The following is a 17,880-nucleotide window of genomic DNA, read 5'->3' as shown; positions in this document are numbered from 1 at the left end:
TATTGAGATTCATGGCTGTTCCAGCCAATGTCATCTGAGTTAGGTTACAAAAAACCTACCCATTGTTTTCTGGGATAGGGTTACAAGGCCAAGTTTAGCTCTGAGATACAATTGCTAGACCCATACTCATTCTAGCCACTGTTTCTGAGGAGAGGTTATGAGAACTTACCATTTCACCCATTACTATCTGAATGAGATTTCATGACCAATGTTTAAGATGAATTTTTGAGATGTGTGTACTAGATTTTTTCTTAGGTGAGAATACAAGAACCATGCCCATTTGCCATAACTGCCTCAAATAAGGTTGTGAGATAATTTCCAGTTTTAGCAATTGCTTTCAATGATGAGTTTGAAAGAAAAATGTCAGTTTTAGCCTGTGCTGTTTGAGAGGAAGTTACTAGATCAGTACCTACTAGTAGATGCTAAGTCAAGATTCTAAGAACACCATCTCACAAGTGTCTGGGATGAGATTTCAAGATCCATGCCCCCCTCTTGGAAACTGTTTTCTAAGGGAGATCTGTGAGATCAAAGTCTATCATAGTTATTGCTGTCTTAGGTGGGGTTGCAAGACTCATGTCCATTCTAGCCATTGCTGTCTCAGGTGAGCCTAAAAGATGCCGGCTGTCTGGAATAAGCATGCGAGATCCACGCCCTTTCTAGCTATTGCACCACTCTCAGCTTTATTCCCTTTTCCAGGGATGATGCTACTGGCCCTCTAGCTATTCTATCCATCTATTTCTAGGTATATGCAGAATCCATGAGCTTTCTGGCTATTCACTTCCTAGATGATGTTGCAAGACTCACGCCCTTCTTAGTCATTTTTTCTGAAATTAGATTATGACATTAAAGCTATTCGTATCTGACATTAGCTTGAAAATTCTGTTTTCAGACTGGGAAAAGATATCCAAGCACATTCTTGCCACACATACCTGTCGTCTTCAACCATTGCTTATCTGAGAGGGGATAGTGAGTCATGCCTCTTCTATCCTATTAAGCCTGAGAACCAGGTCTCAGTCATGCTCTAGCCATGGGTTTCATATCAGGTTGTAAGAAAAATTCATTCAAACCATTGCTAACTGATATGAGGTTACAAGACATATGCCTAACCTGAGATGAGGTCATGGTATCTATGCTTGTTTTAAGCCATTGCTGTCTGGAATAAGTTTATGAGACAAATACCTGTCTGCCATTATTGTCTGAAATAAGGATGTGAGATTCATGCATATCTTAAACATGAGCCTTATGTCTTTCTAGACACTGTTGCCTAAGATGAAGTCATGAAAGCCAGGCCTCTTTCGGTCGTTGCTGTATGATAGGGGGTTGAAAGATCCCTTTCCATTCTACCCATTGTATGACAGCGTCTCTTGGCTTTTTCTACCTTCCTAGCCCCACAAATACTCCTTGTAACCTCTTTGACCTCATCCTGTGGTGTCGGAGATGAGATTGTAAGACCATGCCATAACTGTTCTAGATATTACTGTCTGACACATGGTTGATTTCTAACCTGAGGTGCAAGGATCATGTCAGTGTTAGCCATTGATCTCCTGAAGTTAATTTGCACCGTCATACCCTTTCTAATCTAAGATTTCCAAGGTTAGGTTGGGAGACCCAAAGCCTTGTTTATCACTGTTGTCTAAAATAAGATTGCAAGACCTATGACTGTGCTCATTGTTGACTTCTAAGATGGGGCTGTGAAATCGAGGCCTTCATTACCCATTGATTTCTGAGGTGAGGCCACGAAGTTCTTTACCTTGCTAGCCAACCATTCATGAGATCTGTCGGTGAGACCCATACCATTCCACCAATTGATCTCTGAAATGAAGTTGCAAGTCATATTGCCTCTGCAGCAGTTGTTTATTGACATGATGTTGCAAACAATGTCAATGCTAGTCCTTGCAACAGCTGTTCTCCAATATATCACTGCAACAACTAGGACATTGTTAGCCATTGATCCCACAGATGAGGCTGCAAAACCAATGCATGCAATAGCTTTACATTTTTAAGATACAGCTGCAAGCCATCCGTACTTACGCTAGTCACTGATTTCAAAGATGAGTCTGTGAGAACAATGCCCATGCTAGTCAATGACTTCTGATTTGAGGATGCAAGACCTGTATCCATGATAATAACTAATTTCTGAGATGAGGGGGCAAGATCCATGACCTGACCACTATGGCTGTTTGTGATGTGCTTGCGAGACTCATGCTCTTACTATTACTATTACTTGTTCTTAGTATTACTATTACTTGTTGTTTCAGATGAAGTTGGGACACTCTTACTCATTCTAACCAGTGCTGATTGGAGTAAGGATTCAAGATTCATGCCCATTTCAGACACTATAAGGTGAGACATGGCTTTATGAATCCATGACTGCTGTTCCAGCCTCTAATTCTGGGACAGTGTTCTGAAGCCGCTTCAGCCGCTACTATCTGCGATGAAGTTGCTAAGCCTGTATCCATTCTAGCCACTGCTGTCTTTGATGAGGTTGTAAGATTCATGCGTGTTCTATTCGTTGCTGTCTGAGTTCAAATTGCAAACCCCAAGGCCAATGTAGCCATTGCTTTCTGATATAAAGTTGGAAGATGCATTCTACCTCTGCCCAGTGTTGTCTAAGGTACCAATGTGAGGCCCATATATGTGCTAGCCACTGTTGTCTCAGGTGACGTTTTGAGCCAAATGCCCTTTGTACAGAAAGATTTTAGAGGTTCAAGATGATGAACACCGGGCACAATGTCTTAGCAGAAGTAAGAATAACATCTGGTTAGTCGAACGATATGAATAATTACACTTCATTTTACCACTTTAGATAAAATACTGTTCCCGAATGAATTAAACTACAAACCCTTCAGTAACATGAAATAAGATTGCCCCCCTAATAAAACACTCATCAAATTAATATCAATAAAAAATATTACTGCAGAAACAAAGAATAAGTCTTTGTCAACTGGAGTGGCAGATATAGTATATAAGACTTAAAGTATAAAACGAAAGACAGGCAGACAGACAGAAAACGACTGAAAGACTGGTTGGTAGCTCCTTAAATACATTATGCTAATAACCAAATATATCGCTATCCATACCTGATAGGCCTGAGTCTTCCCACTCAGAGGCTCGCCAACAATCATGACCCCATGACGAACCAGAACCATGTTATACAGTTGAACCATCTTCTCCATGAACCAAGGTACAGCCTACAACATATTTTTAATGATAAACAGTTTGACCGCTGAGTCAAGATGTCACAATAAATGCATACTGATAACTTTTGGGTAGATTATAAGTAAATTAGAAATATACGAAAATAAAGCTAATTAGATAGAAAAAAGATTCAGCACGAAAGCCATTAATGATGTCTGTGAAAGGTTTTAAATACGAAAATTGAAGAAGACGTCTTAAAAGTGTAATATTCAGGGGCATGTCCTTTTTTTAACTGGAAAAATGGAGAAAATAACCAGCACCCTTATCATTCATAAACAATGACACATATTTTACATAGCTAGTTTCACCATCGTATTGAATATTAATTTTAAGGAAAGCAGAATTTTCGTAAGCTATAAAAATGATTCGTGTAAAGATTATACACTTTCAATCTTTCAAGAGAACAAAACATCGACTATGAAATTAGTAGACAAATTCAAAATAAAAAATAAAGTAAAAAGTGTACCGAAGTTTCTTTGGCGCAATCGAGTTTTCTGTACAGCGTATAATCGAGGCCACTGAAGATAGATCTATCTTTCGGTGGTTTCGGTATAATTCTGTGTAAGCCGCGACTCATGAAACTTTAACCACGGTGGTGGCATCTTCTATATAATTGCCAGACACACGATCATGGCTAACTTTAACTTTAAATAAAATAATAACTAGTGAGGCCAGAGGTCTGCAATTTGGTATGTTTGATGATTGGAGGGTGGATGATCAGTATACCAGTTTGCAGCTCTCTAGCCTCAGTAGTTTATAAGATCTGAGGGTGGACAGAAGTATGGACGGAGAGATAAAGCCAGTAACAATAGTTTTCTTTCACAGAAAACTGAAAGCAAAAAATAGTAGAGTGCGCTTCATTTGTACCTGTAGATTATTCTCCTCCAGAGTCTTCCTGAGAGCTGCTTCGAGAAACTGGTCGTTTTCTACCGTCTGACCCTTCTCGGACGGAAACAGGTCTTGCACGATTCCCTCAAACAGGGGCACATCCTGGAATGACCCGTGACATGAAAGACTCACAAGGGAGTTCCTCTGTTTTTGTAGCCTAGAAATGTGTGTTGTGCAAATACATCTATGATTTTCCTTTCGTTTTGAAATAGAAAGAAAGAGAATTCCAGACTATATCAAATGGGGAAAAAATCATTGGTAAAATGAGCACATTCCAGAATGAATTCGAAAGTACTAAAATGCAAATGAAAATAAATTCAAAATGATCTCAGATGGAGAGAGAGAACTTTATACTAAATCAAATGATGAAATGTATTACCTAGCAGAAGTCAAACGTTTCAAGCAACTGAACCCATGATAAATAATAAACTTCGAAACTTTCATACCTGAGCGAGGAACTTGGGTATATTGACGTCCCTGATGGCCCTCAGGACAATCTGCGGCTCGGGGAGGTCGGGGCTCAACTGCTTCAGATTGGCAGCTGCCAGGAGGACCGCTTTCACGGCCCTCATGCCGTAGTCGTAGTGGTGCTGAGACGACAGCTGCTCGCAACACAGTTTGTATGTGTCTACTATCTTGCGAGCCAGGCTAAGAAGGAGACGAAAAAGGAGCACAGATAAGACGTAAAACGATACAACTCGCGTCATATCGGTTCATCCCCAAAATTTGAGAGCCATATCGAGAAAATAACATGGGCGAGAATCCCAAAAGGCAATTAATCACTCTACATTGGTTCGGTTGTTTTAAATGTTTCTATTCCTTCTTCCAGGAGATGAAAGGAGGAACGCCTTTCACTTCCACACACACACACCCTCCCTCAAAACATAATGACGAAAACTACTCGTGACGAGGAATTTCAAGTAAGCAGCCACAAAAAGTATTCCAAATTGCTACAGTAATGTCTAAAGTAAAAAGAATTAAAAGAGAAATATTTATGACGAAATAAATAAAAACAATTTAGTCGTACAACAGTTATTACAAAAGAGATGAGGTGGCACAGTTATTCAAAAACACTTATGACAGAAATGCAAGCTATCCTTGTAACTGACGAACTGTAGCTAACAGATGTGGAAAGGTGCGCTAGATGGAGTGATACAGGGCCAGGAGAAGGGCCTCAAAAATCAACACAGATGATAATGGAGATACAGTGTACCCCAGTATTCGAGCATTCCGGATTCACGGTCTCACATATTCGAGGATTTCTCTCTGGAACATGTATACCCATTATTCGCTGAAAATTCGCCTATTCACGTTATTTTTTCTATGAGAAATATCCACAAATTCCTGGTTTTGTCTGTTTCATCATAAGATTTCATGATAAAACTATTAAAAAAACAGTATAAACATTTCAAGTGGGTTTTCTTGAGTATTAACTTACGAAACAGGCAGTTTTAAGCATTTTTATTAAAGGGGTTTCAACTACTTGTGGATTCTAGTTATTCTTAATGGGGTTTGGTACACATCCTCCGCGAATACGGGGGGAACACTGTAATGATGAGTATAACTTCTATACTTTATTCTTGACAACCATATGTACTGAACATGTTTCAAAATGTTTGATACATTAATAAAATTGGAGAATGAAATGAATCAAGAAACGCGCGTACACATTTGAAACCAATCCAAAAGCACGATACCTCTCAGCCTGAACGAATCCCATGGAAAAGAGGGAGATTTTGGAAATCATGGCGTAATCAGGCACCATCATGGCTACGGTGCGGAAGAGGACCTTCAGGTTGTCCGGTAATTCCCGACGGCCAGTGTACCTGACGGGAATCAGATTCAATATGACAAAAGTAGAAAGCGTTCAATTATGTCGTGCCATTCATGACAACCTACAATAAGTGCCAGTTGAAAATATTTCTTCCTTTTTTTAAGATATGAGCTGAATGTGTCCCACCCTCATGAAATACCCGGAACACAAGGGGATCAGGGCAGTGGTGCCCAAGATTAGACGTCCCAAATGAACAGAAGTCAACGTTTTCTCTACGAAATTTACAAGAAAATGCCAATAATAATCTGGATGTTTTCTGTACAAAGTGGTTTTTTTAAAACATTTTGATGATACCTTCTGCGTGAAAATGATTCAATGAAATTCCTGCATCATATTCCCGATAAAGCCATTTAAGTTAAGTACCTAAAGTGAAATATTTTTATGCCCTCACAAAGGGGGCGTAATTAGCGATAACAAACACCTACTGCATCTCATTTCCTAAATAATGTGCGTAATTCCAATGACCTAAAAACTTCACTATTCTTAGTCAAGAAAATTACATAAACCTAGTTTATATAAAAGGATGAAGGGGGAAATATACAGCCCTTAAAACTAATAAAATAATATAAAGCAGGAACACCTTGATTTCCTTGAGATAAAAAATCTAATAAATAAAAAAACAAGTGTCTTTTGAAAATGGTGAGAAGCATGGTTAAGGGATTCATTAACAGAATTTCAACATGAATCTACAGGGATAAAAATCTAGACGTCTTTTAAAATTGGTTAAAAAAAAACTCCAAAATCATTCGTTTTAATCATGCAAATCAATAAATTATACCTGAAGGTCGACTGTTTATCAAAATCCTTCATCAAGGTCAAAATATAGTAGGGTTCTTGCTTCTTCCTGCAGATATCCTAAGGGACATCCCTGAGACGCCCTTAATGCAGAACATGTCAATGCTCTTTATATACGGAATTTGGAAGGTTTCTTGGTTTACAACAGCATCTCAGGACATTTTTGAACCAGTGGTTTCTGGTTTGGTTAAACTACTAAACAATAACACTGGCCTTATGCAGTTTATCTGATTTTGGTGGTGCAAAGGACTTAAAACACTAGCGCTCATAGGCACTTCAGAGCACTAAGAGGACCTGTTAATTACAATACTAATTCAATCGTAATGCTTTCTGGGTAACCCAGATCATTCTACTCGTTCAGTTTTCCTCATATGTTTCCCATTCCATTCATTAAAAGGGGGGTAGAATTAAGCTTCCCTTTTATTTAGGATACACCAAATCTCTCTTCACTTCAAGGCGATTTTCACGTGGAGATATTAGGTCCTTTTGTCCAGATGCAGCCGATTAACTGAGATTAATAAGTTGTTGGAGTTGTGAGGGCTCCTCTTGAGATTTAAAGATTTAAACATTTCTGAATATGATGAAGCTGGTATATCAATTTCTGGCATGTGATAGGTACGTACTATATATAAAAGTTTCCTAAATTTAATATCTAATGTTCGTAGTAGTTCTCCCCTTGATTCTTTTTAGCAAGAAGAACATTCCCTTTTTGCTTTAAAAGCCAAATGAAAAAACGTAAGCAGCCCTGCCCACAGTGACTAACTACGAGGTTAATCTGAATATAGCATGCATGAATTTAACATAAATCTAAATGTGAATTCGAATACATAATGTAAATTAGTTTTCCTATACTGCACGCCATTTACACAAGTCTGATTAGTCATTCGGAAATCAAGCAGTCTTCCTTCTTCGCTTTTATGTCAAGGGTGGAGAGATTTTCTATGCTTACAAGCGTATATATATAAGTAATGATGCAAAACCCGTCTGTATAGCATCGATAGGAGATTATGTATATAAATATACATATAGATATTTTTATGTCAGTAGAAGAAACATACATACATTCAACTATAGACATACATTAACCTATATGCATAAATGTATACATGAATATATCTTTTACACCTCTATAAGCAAGCACAAAAATAATTATAAATATAAGGCAGCCCAGTTACCGGCCAACTCTGTTAATGGCGATCTGGTCTTATGAAACTTGTCTAGCACAATGAGATCGGCAATTTATGGCGCCATAATGCACAGAGTTCCAGTTATCAGTGCCATAAGGAGTAGATAATAGAGTTATGGTGGCACTAACCGGTTATCAGCGCTTTAAGAGCCATAAATCGCCGAGTTTCGGTTAATGGCGGTGTATGCTTATCACCGCCCCGCCAATAACGGAATCCCCGTCAATAAGCAGGGACTGTCTGTATGTGTCTGTGTGTAATATATATATATATTATATATATTATATATATATAATATATATATATATATATATATATATATTTTCTTGAAATTGCTACACAAACAAAGATGAAAACATACAAATGGATTATTACCTACCATGAATGCACCAAACTTTAAGCATCTTCAAAGAAAGTTATGTTGGCAGTCAATTATACGAGGTTTAATTTAACTTATCTTTTTTATCGAAATGAAGCAAAGCTCTATGTCACAGCAGATTGCAAAAAAGGTTTAAATATTCAAACATCTCATACAAAACCATAGAAAACAGAGAACCTCATTGATAACCGACTTAGATTAAAATAGTAATATTTTAGGAATTAGAAAAAGGAAACTTTAAGGAAATCAAAACAACTTAAAACTAACACAGCAAGATTCATCAAATTCTACTTAAATGGTTTTAGATAAATCAGAAATGACCCAGGAAATGAGTTAAATATATATTTAAACAAATCTCTAAAAAATAAAATCGATCAATTATTCAAACTCTCACATGTGAGCAGATGCGAAGTGTTGATATTTAGTGTATGAACAAGATAATCAAGACAAACAAACAAGTGGTTACTGTGTGAAGTGAAAGACATCAGAAGCGTGTTGTCACTGTTATAGTATAGAGGACGGTTTTAATAACTTCCAGTTACAAATCATTGCTCAGACACATTTGCTAAATCATAAGGATATAAATATACAAATGAGTTCGTACATCAACAGGCACACAAACGTAAAACATTTACACTTGGAAAATCAGTATCACACACGAATGCTGAATTGTTTACATTTTGTTTGCAGTCTCTAAACTCTATTGTCTTTAACCAGATTTTCAACATACTTAGCGATTTAATCAGTGAGACAGTACTATAACTTCTGGAAGTCAAGAATGATTGCAAAAAAACAGATGGCAAAATGCATATACATACCATTTTCTACAACAACAATTAATTAGAGAATGATCAAATGACAGTTATATCTTCGTTTAGATGCATGCAGTTAGGGGATTTATAAAACTACCCAGACACACAGGAAATGGCAGCTAGTAGCCATACCTAAAAACCAAACAAATAAATGGATGAACAGATATAAGAAAAGTCATCGTAGTACAGTAATTCTCTGATGCACGAGTCGTCATTAAAAGGTGTCAGTCCTTGAAGCCATCGCGTGATTTCCACTTTGCCTGAAGCAGCTAAACACCAATTCTAAAGGCTGAAGCGCTGGTTCCACTCAAGCTGTGAATCTAGCTATTTCAACCATCACTTTCTCGGCTTCCTTCTTTGTCCCATCACCTCCACTCCAGCCTATTTAGTCTTTTTTCCCCTCCACTCTAACTCGGTTGACTTCAAAATTCCTGGCTGAAATTCCTAATCGCCTTCAGTAAAACAATAAAACGTACAAAGTATGCAAACCTTGCATCTTCAATGCAACGTCAGCTACACAGATTCCAAGTTTTCTATGTGACCAAACTTTGAGTTTTGTTCTTTGCTGAGTAGATATTCTTTTCAACTGCCTCACTTCCAGTCCAGAGTCTTTTACTGTTGCTTTTACCCACCTGCCTAAATTCTCCCCTTTTTGGTTATCGACATTTCATCACACTTGGTCTTGCATTCCACATGTGAAGCATCATGAGACCTTCGACTCATATTTTACTGATGTATGAAAAATAACGATCTAACTTGACACATGTTCCTGACTATTAACATCCTGGACCCATCTTTCGTGATCTTTTCTTTACTTCTCATTCCTTAGCTACGCTTATAAATGATCTTACTCTTTGTTTTCCCAAGTTATTCCTGTTTGCTTGTATGTACTTCCGCCCAACATCTGTGCCGTACTGAGCATAGCAAGCAGATTGAAATACCAGTATTCCACCTAAACATAGGACTGTACTAATACAAGTCTTCCCAGATAGCAACTGACGGGTCTGAAGATCTTGTCTCTTTCTTTGCTGTTACATCGTCACTCTGAATTCGACAGACTTTTATTCTTCTCATGGTCTGGCCGGCAACCTGACCTCGTAAGGCTTTGTAGTGACAAGCATATCCAAAAAGCGCTAAGATTTTGAGCCGACTACTTCAGAAGGTTTTTTGTACTGAAACAGAGTCATTCCTCTTGTCAAAATGTTATGGAGAACCCACGAGGCTACAACAATCTCGTTGACTGAGTGAAGATCAGCAATTTGTTATCAATTTCTTTACTCTTCCTTCTTTCTGTTTCCAAGCTGTTTATGTATATCTAAGCATAAAGATTAAATATCACTCACCATCCTTCCCACTTCCCTTTCTTTCCCAAGGAACCCATTAAGGCACGTCACTACAGTGAAATCCCAGGATGCAACAAAAACTAATCACTTCTCTGTCTTCAGATACTAAGCAGGGGTTTCGAGCTGACGACTAAAATGACACATTTTTCTTGAAATCTTGTTATTAAATTGATGCAAAATTCCTAAAATATTCTAAACAATACATATCAGCAGTAAAATTTCATGTAAATACATCCTGAAACCTTTGTAAGGGATAGTGCCGTAAGTGTACCTCTCACGGTGCACAGTGGGCATTACTTAAGGTTCGTTGCAGCGTCCTTTTAGCCTCTAGCTGCAACTCCTTTTATTCCTTTTACTGTACCTCCATTAATATTCTATTTCTTCATCTTGCGTTTCACCCTCTCCTAGCAATTGCTTCCTGGAGCAACTTCGAGATTTTCTTCCAGTTACAACTTTAAAACCTTTTTTGTCTGTTTCCCTTTCAGCGCTGAATGACCTCATAGGTCCTAGTGCTTTGCCTCTGACCTAAATTTTAAATCCCATTCCATACATTCTGATACATTCTGTCCGCGGCACTTGCAGAGCAGAGCCTAAAAGCCTTCAGTTCACCCTTATAGGTTGTTCCATTTTTAGCCTGTCATATCAAAACACAAACCAACCTTAGTATTACAATGACAGTCACTGGTTATCGGCAGGTGTTCCGTTTTCAGCAGGGTGTTGATAAGCGAAAACTGCCATTAACTGAAACTTGGCAATTTATGGCGCTTATGGCGCCTAGTTTTGGTTAATGGTGCCTCTGTTAGGTATGTTATGGCGCCATAACTCTATTATCAGCACCTTATGGCACCAATACCCGAAACTCAGCCTGTTATGGTGCCATAAATCGCCAATTTTATGGCACTAGACAAGCGCCATAAAACCGGATCACCATTAACCGAGGCCGCCGATAACCAGGGAACTGCCAGTAATCAAAGGCTTGACATTTGTATTTGATAAGAAAAAGGAGATATCCTCAAATCACATAGCTTTAGTTGGGATTATCTTGAAAGGTCAAATAGGAATTTCAGTTGCAGTAGCCATCCCATACTAACTCTGGATTAGCTTGTGCTCTTAGAGAAGTTAATAAATGTGCTGTTTGTATGTCAAAGCTTTGCCTTGTAGATTATCCAGTTCTATTCAGATCTTTGGGAGCAAATAGCTTCAAAGGCTGTTAGCTGTTATCTTACATCAACAAAATCAGAATAGAGGATTAAAAAATAACTGATAGTGCCATACAAGTTTTAGCCTCTGATGGGCATTTCAGATATATGCATAGATTCCTTGAAACATTATTAAGATGATCAAAGGATCCATATGTGGAAACATGACATGAATCTCTGCAGCCACTAAATGATAGCGTAGATCCTCCAGCAAAGTTGGCTAACATTCTTTGCAACAAGGAGGAAACATTTCACTGATTTCTGAAACTGAACTAGCCTCCCAAAAGACCAGATCTGAACTCTGAAGAAATTGCAAGTAAAAAGCCCAATTCTTCTTGAAATTTAGGAAATTATTGTTCATAATTCATAATAATACTCGAAGCTTCTCAAGAACACCTGCATTCAATCTTATCACAAAAGAAAGTTAAATATGCAAAACTGCAATCCAGCAGTTAGCACAAGCTCTTTTACAGCAGTAAATATAGCCCATAATACCAGCGAAGCATTTAGATTTTGTTAGCAACACAATTCCATGATTGGTTCAAGACTTAAAACATATCCGCTTATTTGTGGCTCAAGATATTAGCACAAAAGGAGCATACATTATTCTAAGGCAGACTGAGAAATGTAGTGTGTGGAGGTTCAAAATAATTTCTGGTCACAACATTTTTTAAATGTTTTAAGTCCTGGTACCACATGATACACTTTTATAATTTTAAAGAAGCATAATTAGGGTGAAACTTTAGTTTCAGGATTTTAAAATAGTATTTGAATTAAGAACATTTCATTACCAGTTTAGGATGACAAAGCAAATACATCATCGGACATCCAACTATGGCATAGGATGTTGGAGAGGCTTCACTTCACAGTTCTGTAGCACTACACCAAAATGAGCCCAGGAACCCAGTTACTACCTGACACACCTTACAACTTGCAGGGTCTCAAAGCAACAACAGACAGACTTTCACAACACACATCTCTCTCTTTTGCTCTCCTTCCACTTTCCAAAAACAAGACAAGGGATATCTAATCACTAAATGGATAAGAAGGCAGTAGGCCTTTACTGGCAGCGTTTAGTGTGTGCAACGTGAATTACACACGAGGATTTGTGCTTATTTTAGTACAACAACAACTACCAACATGCCTCGTTGCACGTTCCCTCAAGTCGCAGATCTCTTCAACAACAAGAAGCCCAGAAAGACCCTAGATCAACGGGCTCTCTCTTAAGTCATACTTCAGAGGCGTCACAACTAGTACTAGCAGGCTCAATTTTAAAGGTTTAGCATCTTGGTCTTTAATTCAAAGCTTAGCTCTGGTTTGGAGAAGAGATGAGTGACTCAGAACAGGCGGACCTTACCGACTGCACCCACCACCACCACCAACACCTTCACCATTGTTCACCCCATCAATCGAATTCGAGGAACCATCTTTCTTTAGCTTCTGGGCATACCTATAAATTCCGTCAATCAGAAAACACGAGTTAATCTTACATACAGATCAGACGAGGTCAAGGCAGAAAAGATATTTAAGTAAACGACCTGAAAAGGGTAGACCTTCTGGAGACAGGTTTTCCAAGTAAGGTTCTCTGAGAGATCAGAAACAAAGCTGCTTGATGGAAATCCCCTTAAAAATACTGAAGTTGCTCCTATCATACAACTCTTCAAAGCACTTAGAATTAAAGGGCAAGCCCATCGATTCATGAAAGACATCTAAAGAAAAAACAAGACTGAAATATACGTAATTTAATCATAAATTGGAACTGCACAATCAAAAATGGGTCTGAGAGGATCGTCTGCTGCAAATGCTTCGCGCAATTCATCTAAGGACTGACGACGACAAATCAAGCCGAGTTATGTAACCAAATGAAAAAGAAAGTCAAAATTCAAATTAATTTAAAAAGAAGATCAATGAATATCAATTTAGTCTCCAATTTCAAGTGATTTCTTGAAATAATTGTGACACTACATGTGCTTGTCATGATGTATGGGACCTAGCATACCATAACAGCCTATGCCCTACTGACAATCATCTACATTCTATGCTCATGACACCTACAAACGCAACTTGTCTATGAAAAAAATGAAAGGAAAATGTATGTAGCCTAAAACGTGTTCAATAATCTGGCGGTGAGAGAGAGCCTAAAAAGGTCCTCACTACCTAAAAGTACCTCTCTCTTAAAAATGTTCAGATAACAAGGTAGAAAAATGCAAAAATGTATATATCTGACTGAAATTTTTAGGCTCGATATGATTTCATATTTATATTGATTATTATGTGTACATATATCACTCTGTCCAGACCTTATTAGCAGATACAATTGAATAATATGGTAAGAAAACTTTCTACATGAACGCGTCAAGTAAAAGGTCTGGAAACACAGATAAGACTTACAATTTAAGGCTTGTGAATACATGAATGGAATCTTTGTGATGATATCCAATTTTTATAATAATCAAAATGCTCACGAAGATTAGATAGAAACGTATTATCAGGTTATTCTCGGCTTGGAAGGTAGTTACTGTGTCGCTATTCAAGATACGATGGAGTTTAAAAGATCCCTGAAAGAGATCATTGAAATGCTGTGGGCTGCATAATATATAAAAAAATGTCTCCTTTATAAAGGACTAAAGAAATCTACTTTGTTAATCTAACATAATTACTCGAATGCAGTTTTCAATTGCCCTGATTTGCGAATAGCGCCAATTTTAGCTGATGTCAAACTTGAAACCTGACAGTGCCAATTTGTACGGGGTGGATTCAGACTTTGTTTACAACATATTAAGGGATGAATTACATCTTTGTGACGAACCAAGTGACTTGCTTAGTTTATTTTTTTACTAACATCTCCCGACGTTATTTTATATTGACAGAGAGCGCCTTCATGCGTTGTTTGCAGCAGACGTCAGAGAATCGCATACAAAAACGCAGATCAACTCAAAACTAACTTTATAAAAAGGTATTCAGACGATGGATCTATTTTATTTAGGGTATCACAATCCTCAGAATATGTTTACCCTTTATGTATACAATATTGTTTCACTCAAAATCTACACACGTACTACATCACGTGTATCAAAATTCCTAGAACACTGGAAAAAGACCTGTCTTTCAAGAGTTGTATGCTAGTTATGTACAAAATGCTCTGCTTGTCTCGTTACAGATCAATTATTGTCATGAATAACTTTAGATAATTATAAAAATGAAGGAGAAAAATATGGATGACTTCAGAAAGAGTATCATATAAAGATTAAAATTCCTACCTGAAAGTAAAATATTTTTCAAAATTAATTTCGTGTTCACCACTAAGTCTTTCACCTGAAAACTTCATTGAGAACTTCATCTGAGACTATAGTTTCCAATACCCAGGGGGGAATAGATCCTAAAAGAAGCAGACTTTCTGAACTGTATAAACCCACAAAGCCTAAAAATTCCTTAATTACATGAGGGCCTTTTCCCAGTCATTTCAGGGATCGGGCCATTCTGCAGTACACTTTACTTTCAGATAAAACTGTGAATGGTGGAAATGATTTATAAATTAATATCATCACTACAATGTTGACAGTTTCCTTGGTGAGTAGAATATGTAGATAAGCAACAAATCAAATGGGGTCTCAGCTACCAGTATACCTGTCAGATCAACTCACCCACAGCTGGCATCAACAAGGATAAAGTTAAATGAACCAAAAGGCCCAGAGGACACGAGAGGGCTGAGTTAAAAGATAAATTTCTATCAGAAAGATTCCTTGAAACCACTCACCCGGGATTCATAGTAATGAAAATATTACAGCTTGGATTCAGTGCGAGATCGACCCCTTCAAAGATAAATCTTTTCGCTCTGCGGCTGACGGCAGTCTGAATTGTGTGGATCTGTTGGCCCACGACTGACAGAACTTCCAACTCTATGCGATTAAACTCGTCAAAGCAGGCCCAAGCACCGCTCTGCGCCAAGCCCTGTAGGGGAGCGAGTTTCGATTCACATTTAAGAGGTAAATGAATTTCACTGCTTTAAATAAGGTAAATCTGTGACGGCAGTTTATTTTAGGTGTGTTTTTATTAAGAGGGGAAAATATGTTTCAAGGCATGAACAGAGTAGCAACGAAAAGTCCTTGAGCAAAGCTTTGTCTCGTCTCAGCTTTAAAACTCATGAAATATGAATATTTTTATGAGATTTGTAGTGATCTCTGCAAAAGGATCATTATCCACACAACATACCACTAGCATCAGATGATCTTGTGACTTCTACTTACTTTGAAGAACTTGCCCATGGCTTTGTAGTCTAGGCCATCAGAACAGTTGAATATGATGCACTGCTTAGCCACTGCCTTGGCCAGATCTTTGCAGGTTTCTGTCTTGCCGGTGCCAGCAGGACCCTCTGGAGCCCCTCCGAGATGCAGATTCAGGGCACCCATCAAAGTTCTAGACCAAACAGTTCAAATACACTGATAGTTTTCATTCCGATTCATTCATGATAATGACACAGAATTTTGATGGTAGAGTTGTTTACTCCCAATAACTAACAAAATAAGCTCTGCATCAAGAAAAGGAAAACTGATAAATGCCTTCTGAGTATTATCCAATAATGAACACTGCACTGGTCACTCGACCTTACTTGAATGAAAAAATTGTTTTAAAGTACTTCATATGTATGATGAATATTCGACCCTATGACCTTAATATATTATCCCAGCTAGGGTAAACAACCGAGTGGACTAGCTGCGGCCACCTTAACCGGCTTCGGACCTACCTTCAGAAAAAGTACTTTGACACGTCATGACACCAGAGATGGGCACCAGTCACGAGTCACATGTCTCGAGGTGTTGCTCCCACGACCTATGACTCGTGACTGGTACCCATCTCCAATGTCAGGACGTGTTAAGGTTGTTACCCTGTATTTCAGCTCTCTATGCTTTGACTTACCTGAAGCATCGGTCAGTGAGGGGTGTGATCACTAGCCTGGAGGTGTTTCCTAGATATTCGTAGCCATACTGCAAACGCGTCATGATCATGTCCACCACAACCAGCTCATTGATCCAGTAATATCGGAGTTGAGACACCCATGAAAAATCATTGGTGGAAGATGCGTTCTTTCTAATGAGTTCCTCCACAACCTCCCGTCCTAAATCAGACAGCACAAACTTTATTCATACGAAGTAACCTGTCATACTAGTCAAAACCGAATAATCTTCAGGTGGAAAACTATATGAAAAAATAGTTAGTTTTAACAATATAATATATATTACACAGAACATCTTTTCATAAGAGATCAGTCAACAGCAATATCAAATTTCTCAGTTTGGTTTCACCTAGATTATTAACAAAATACATATAATGTTCTGTTAAAACAGGATACGTCACTGAAATATAGTACTTAGCATTAGACCGTAATGTATAAATGGGCCTCTTATACTTGAGATATACTATATATATATATATAATATATATATCATATATATATATATATATATATATATATATATATATATAGTATATATATATATGTATATATATATCATATATATATATATATATATATATATATATGTATGTTATGTATGTATGTATAGTCTATATATGCTTAAAAAATCACAGTAGATGCACGTAACTTCATTAAATACGCGAATACCACATGAAAACGACAGGCAGAAATTTCTGCCTATCATTTTCCTGTGGTATTCGCTAATACATATGTTTGTGTGTGTGTGTGTGTTGTGTGTGTGTGTGTGTATAACTGTGTACTGCATACATTTTGCTCACCATGAACGTAAGTGACGATAAGGGCTCCAAGAGTCAGCCTTGTTCCATGTTCCAGGTGACCTCTGACCATCGTTACGACTTCTTCGATGCGAGAGTTGCAGACCTCAAGGTATTCCTGAAAAAAAGGAGGATTTGAATGAGAGAATTGCATTCTGAAGTCTTGTATCACCTGTGGGCAGAAACTGATGTGCGTTGTGAAGGTTTTAATTTTTCTAGTAGCTTTGAGCAACAACAGAAAAAACAGAATATAAACTAACACTTCAAAAATTTCTTTTAACGGCATTTGCTCACATGGGTTGTTGATTTCTTGGAACTGGACAATAGTGAACTATGAAGAGAAAGTTGTGTGTATCATTTTTCACAAATAAAACAGTGATTGTTAATAAAAATAAGTATATTATTACCATTATGATTGTCAGTAACAGTCGATAACCACTGAAAATACCACATGATTCGGTTCGACAGTAATTGCAGACTCCATTGGACATCATCGC

General features: G+C 37.7%; 1 protein-coding gene across 1 annotated transcript in view; it reads right to left on the bottom strand.

Annotated features, from left to right (window-relative positions):
* Positions 1-17,880, bottom strand: part of LOC135206597 (dynein axonemal heavy chain 3-like) — a 270,995-nt gene that overhangs the window by 115,046 nt on the left and 138,069 nt on the right. The window contains 8 exon segments of the mRNA XM_064237937.1: positions 3,081-3,191; positions 4,066-4,188; positions 4,533-4,734; positions 5,784-5,912; positions 15,390-15,583; positions 15,880-16,048; positions 16,550-16,748; positions 17,387-17,501. Coding sequence (XP_064094007.1) covers positions 3,081-3,191; positions 4,066-4,188; positions 4,533-4,734; positions 5,784-5,912; positions 15,390-15,583; positions 15,880-16,048; positions 16,550-16,748; positions 17,387-17,501 — 1,242 coding nt within the window.

This window comes from Macrobrachium nipponense, chromosome 31, assembly GCF_015104395.2.
Source record: "Macrobrachium nipponense isolate FS-2020 chromosome 31, ASM1510439v2, whole genome shotgun sequence".
Classification (NCBI taxonomy): domain Eukaryota; kingdom Metazoa; phylum Arthropoda; class Malacostraca; order Decapoda; family Palaemonidae; genus Macrobrachium; species Macrobrachium nipponense.
Note: the sequence above shows the minus strand (reverse complement) of the source record. Positions and strands in the feature narration are given on the sequence as shown.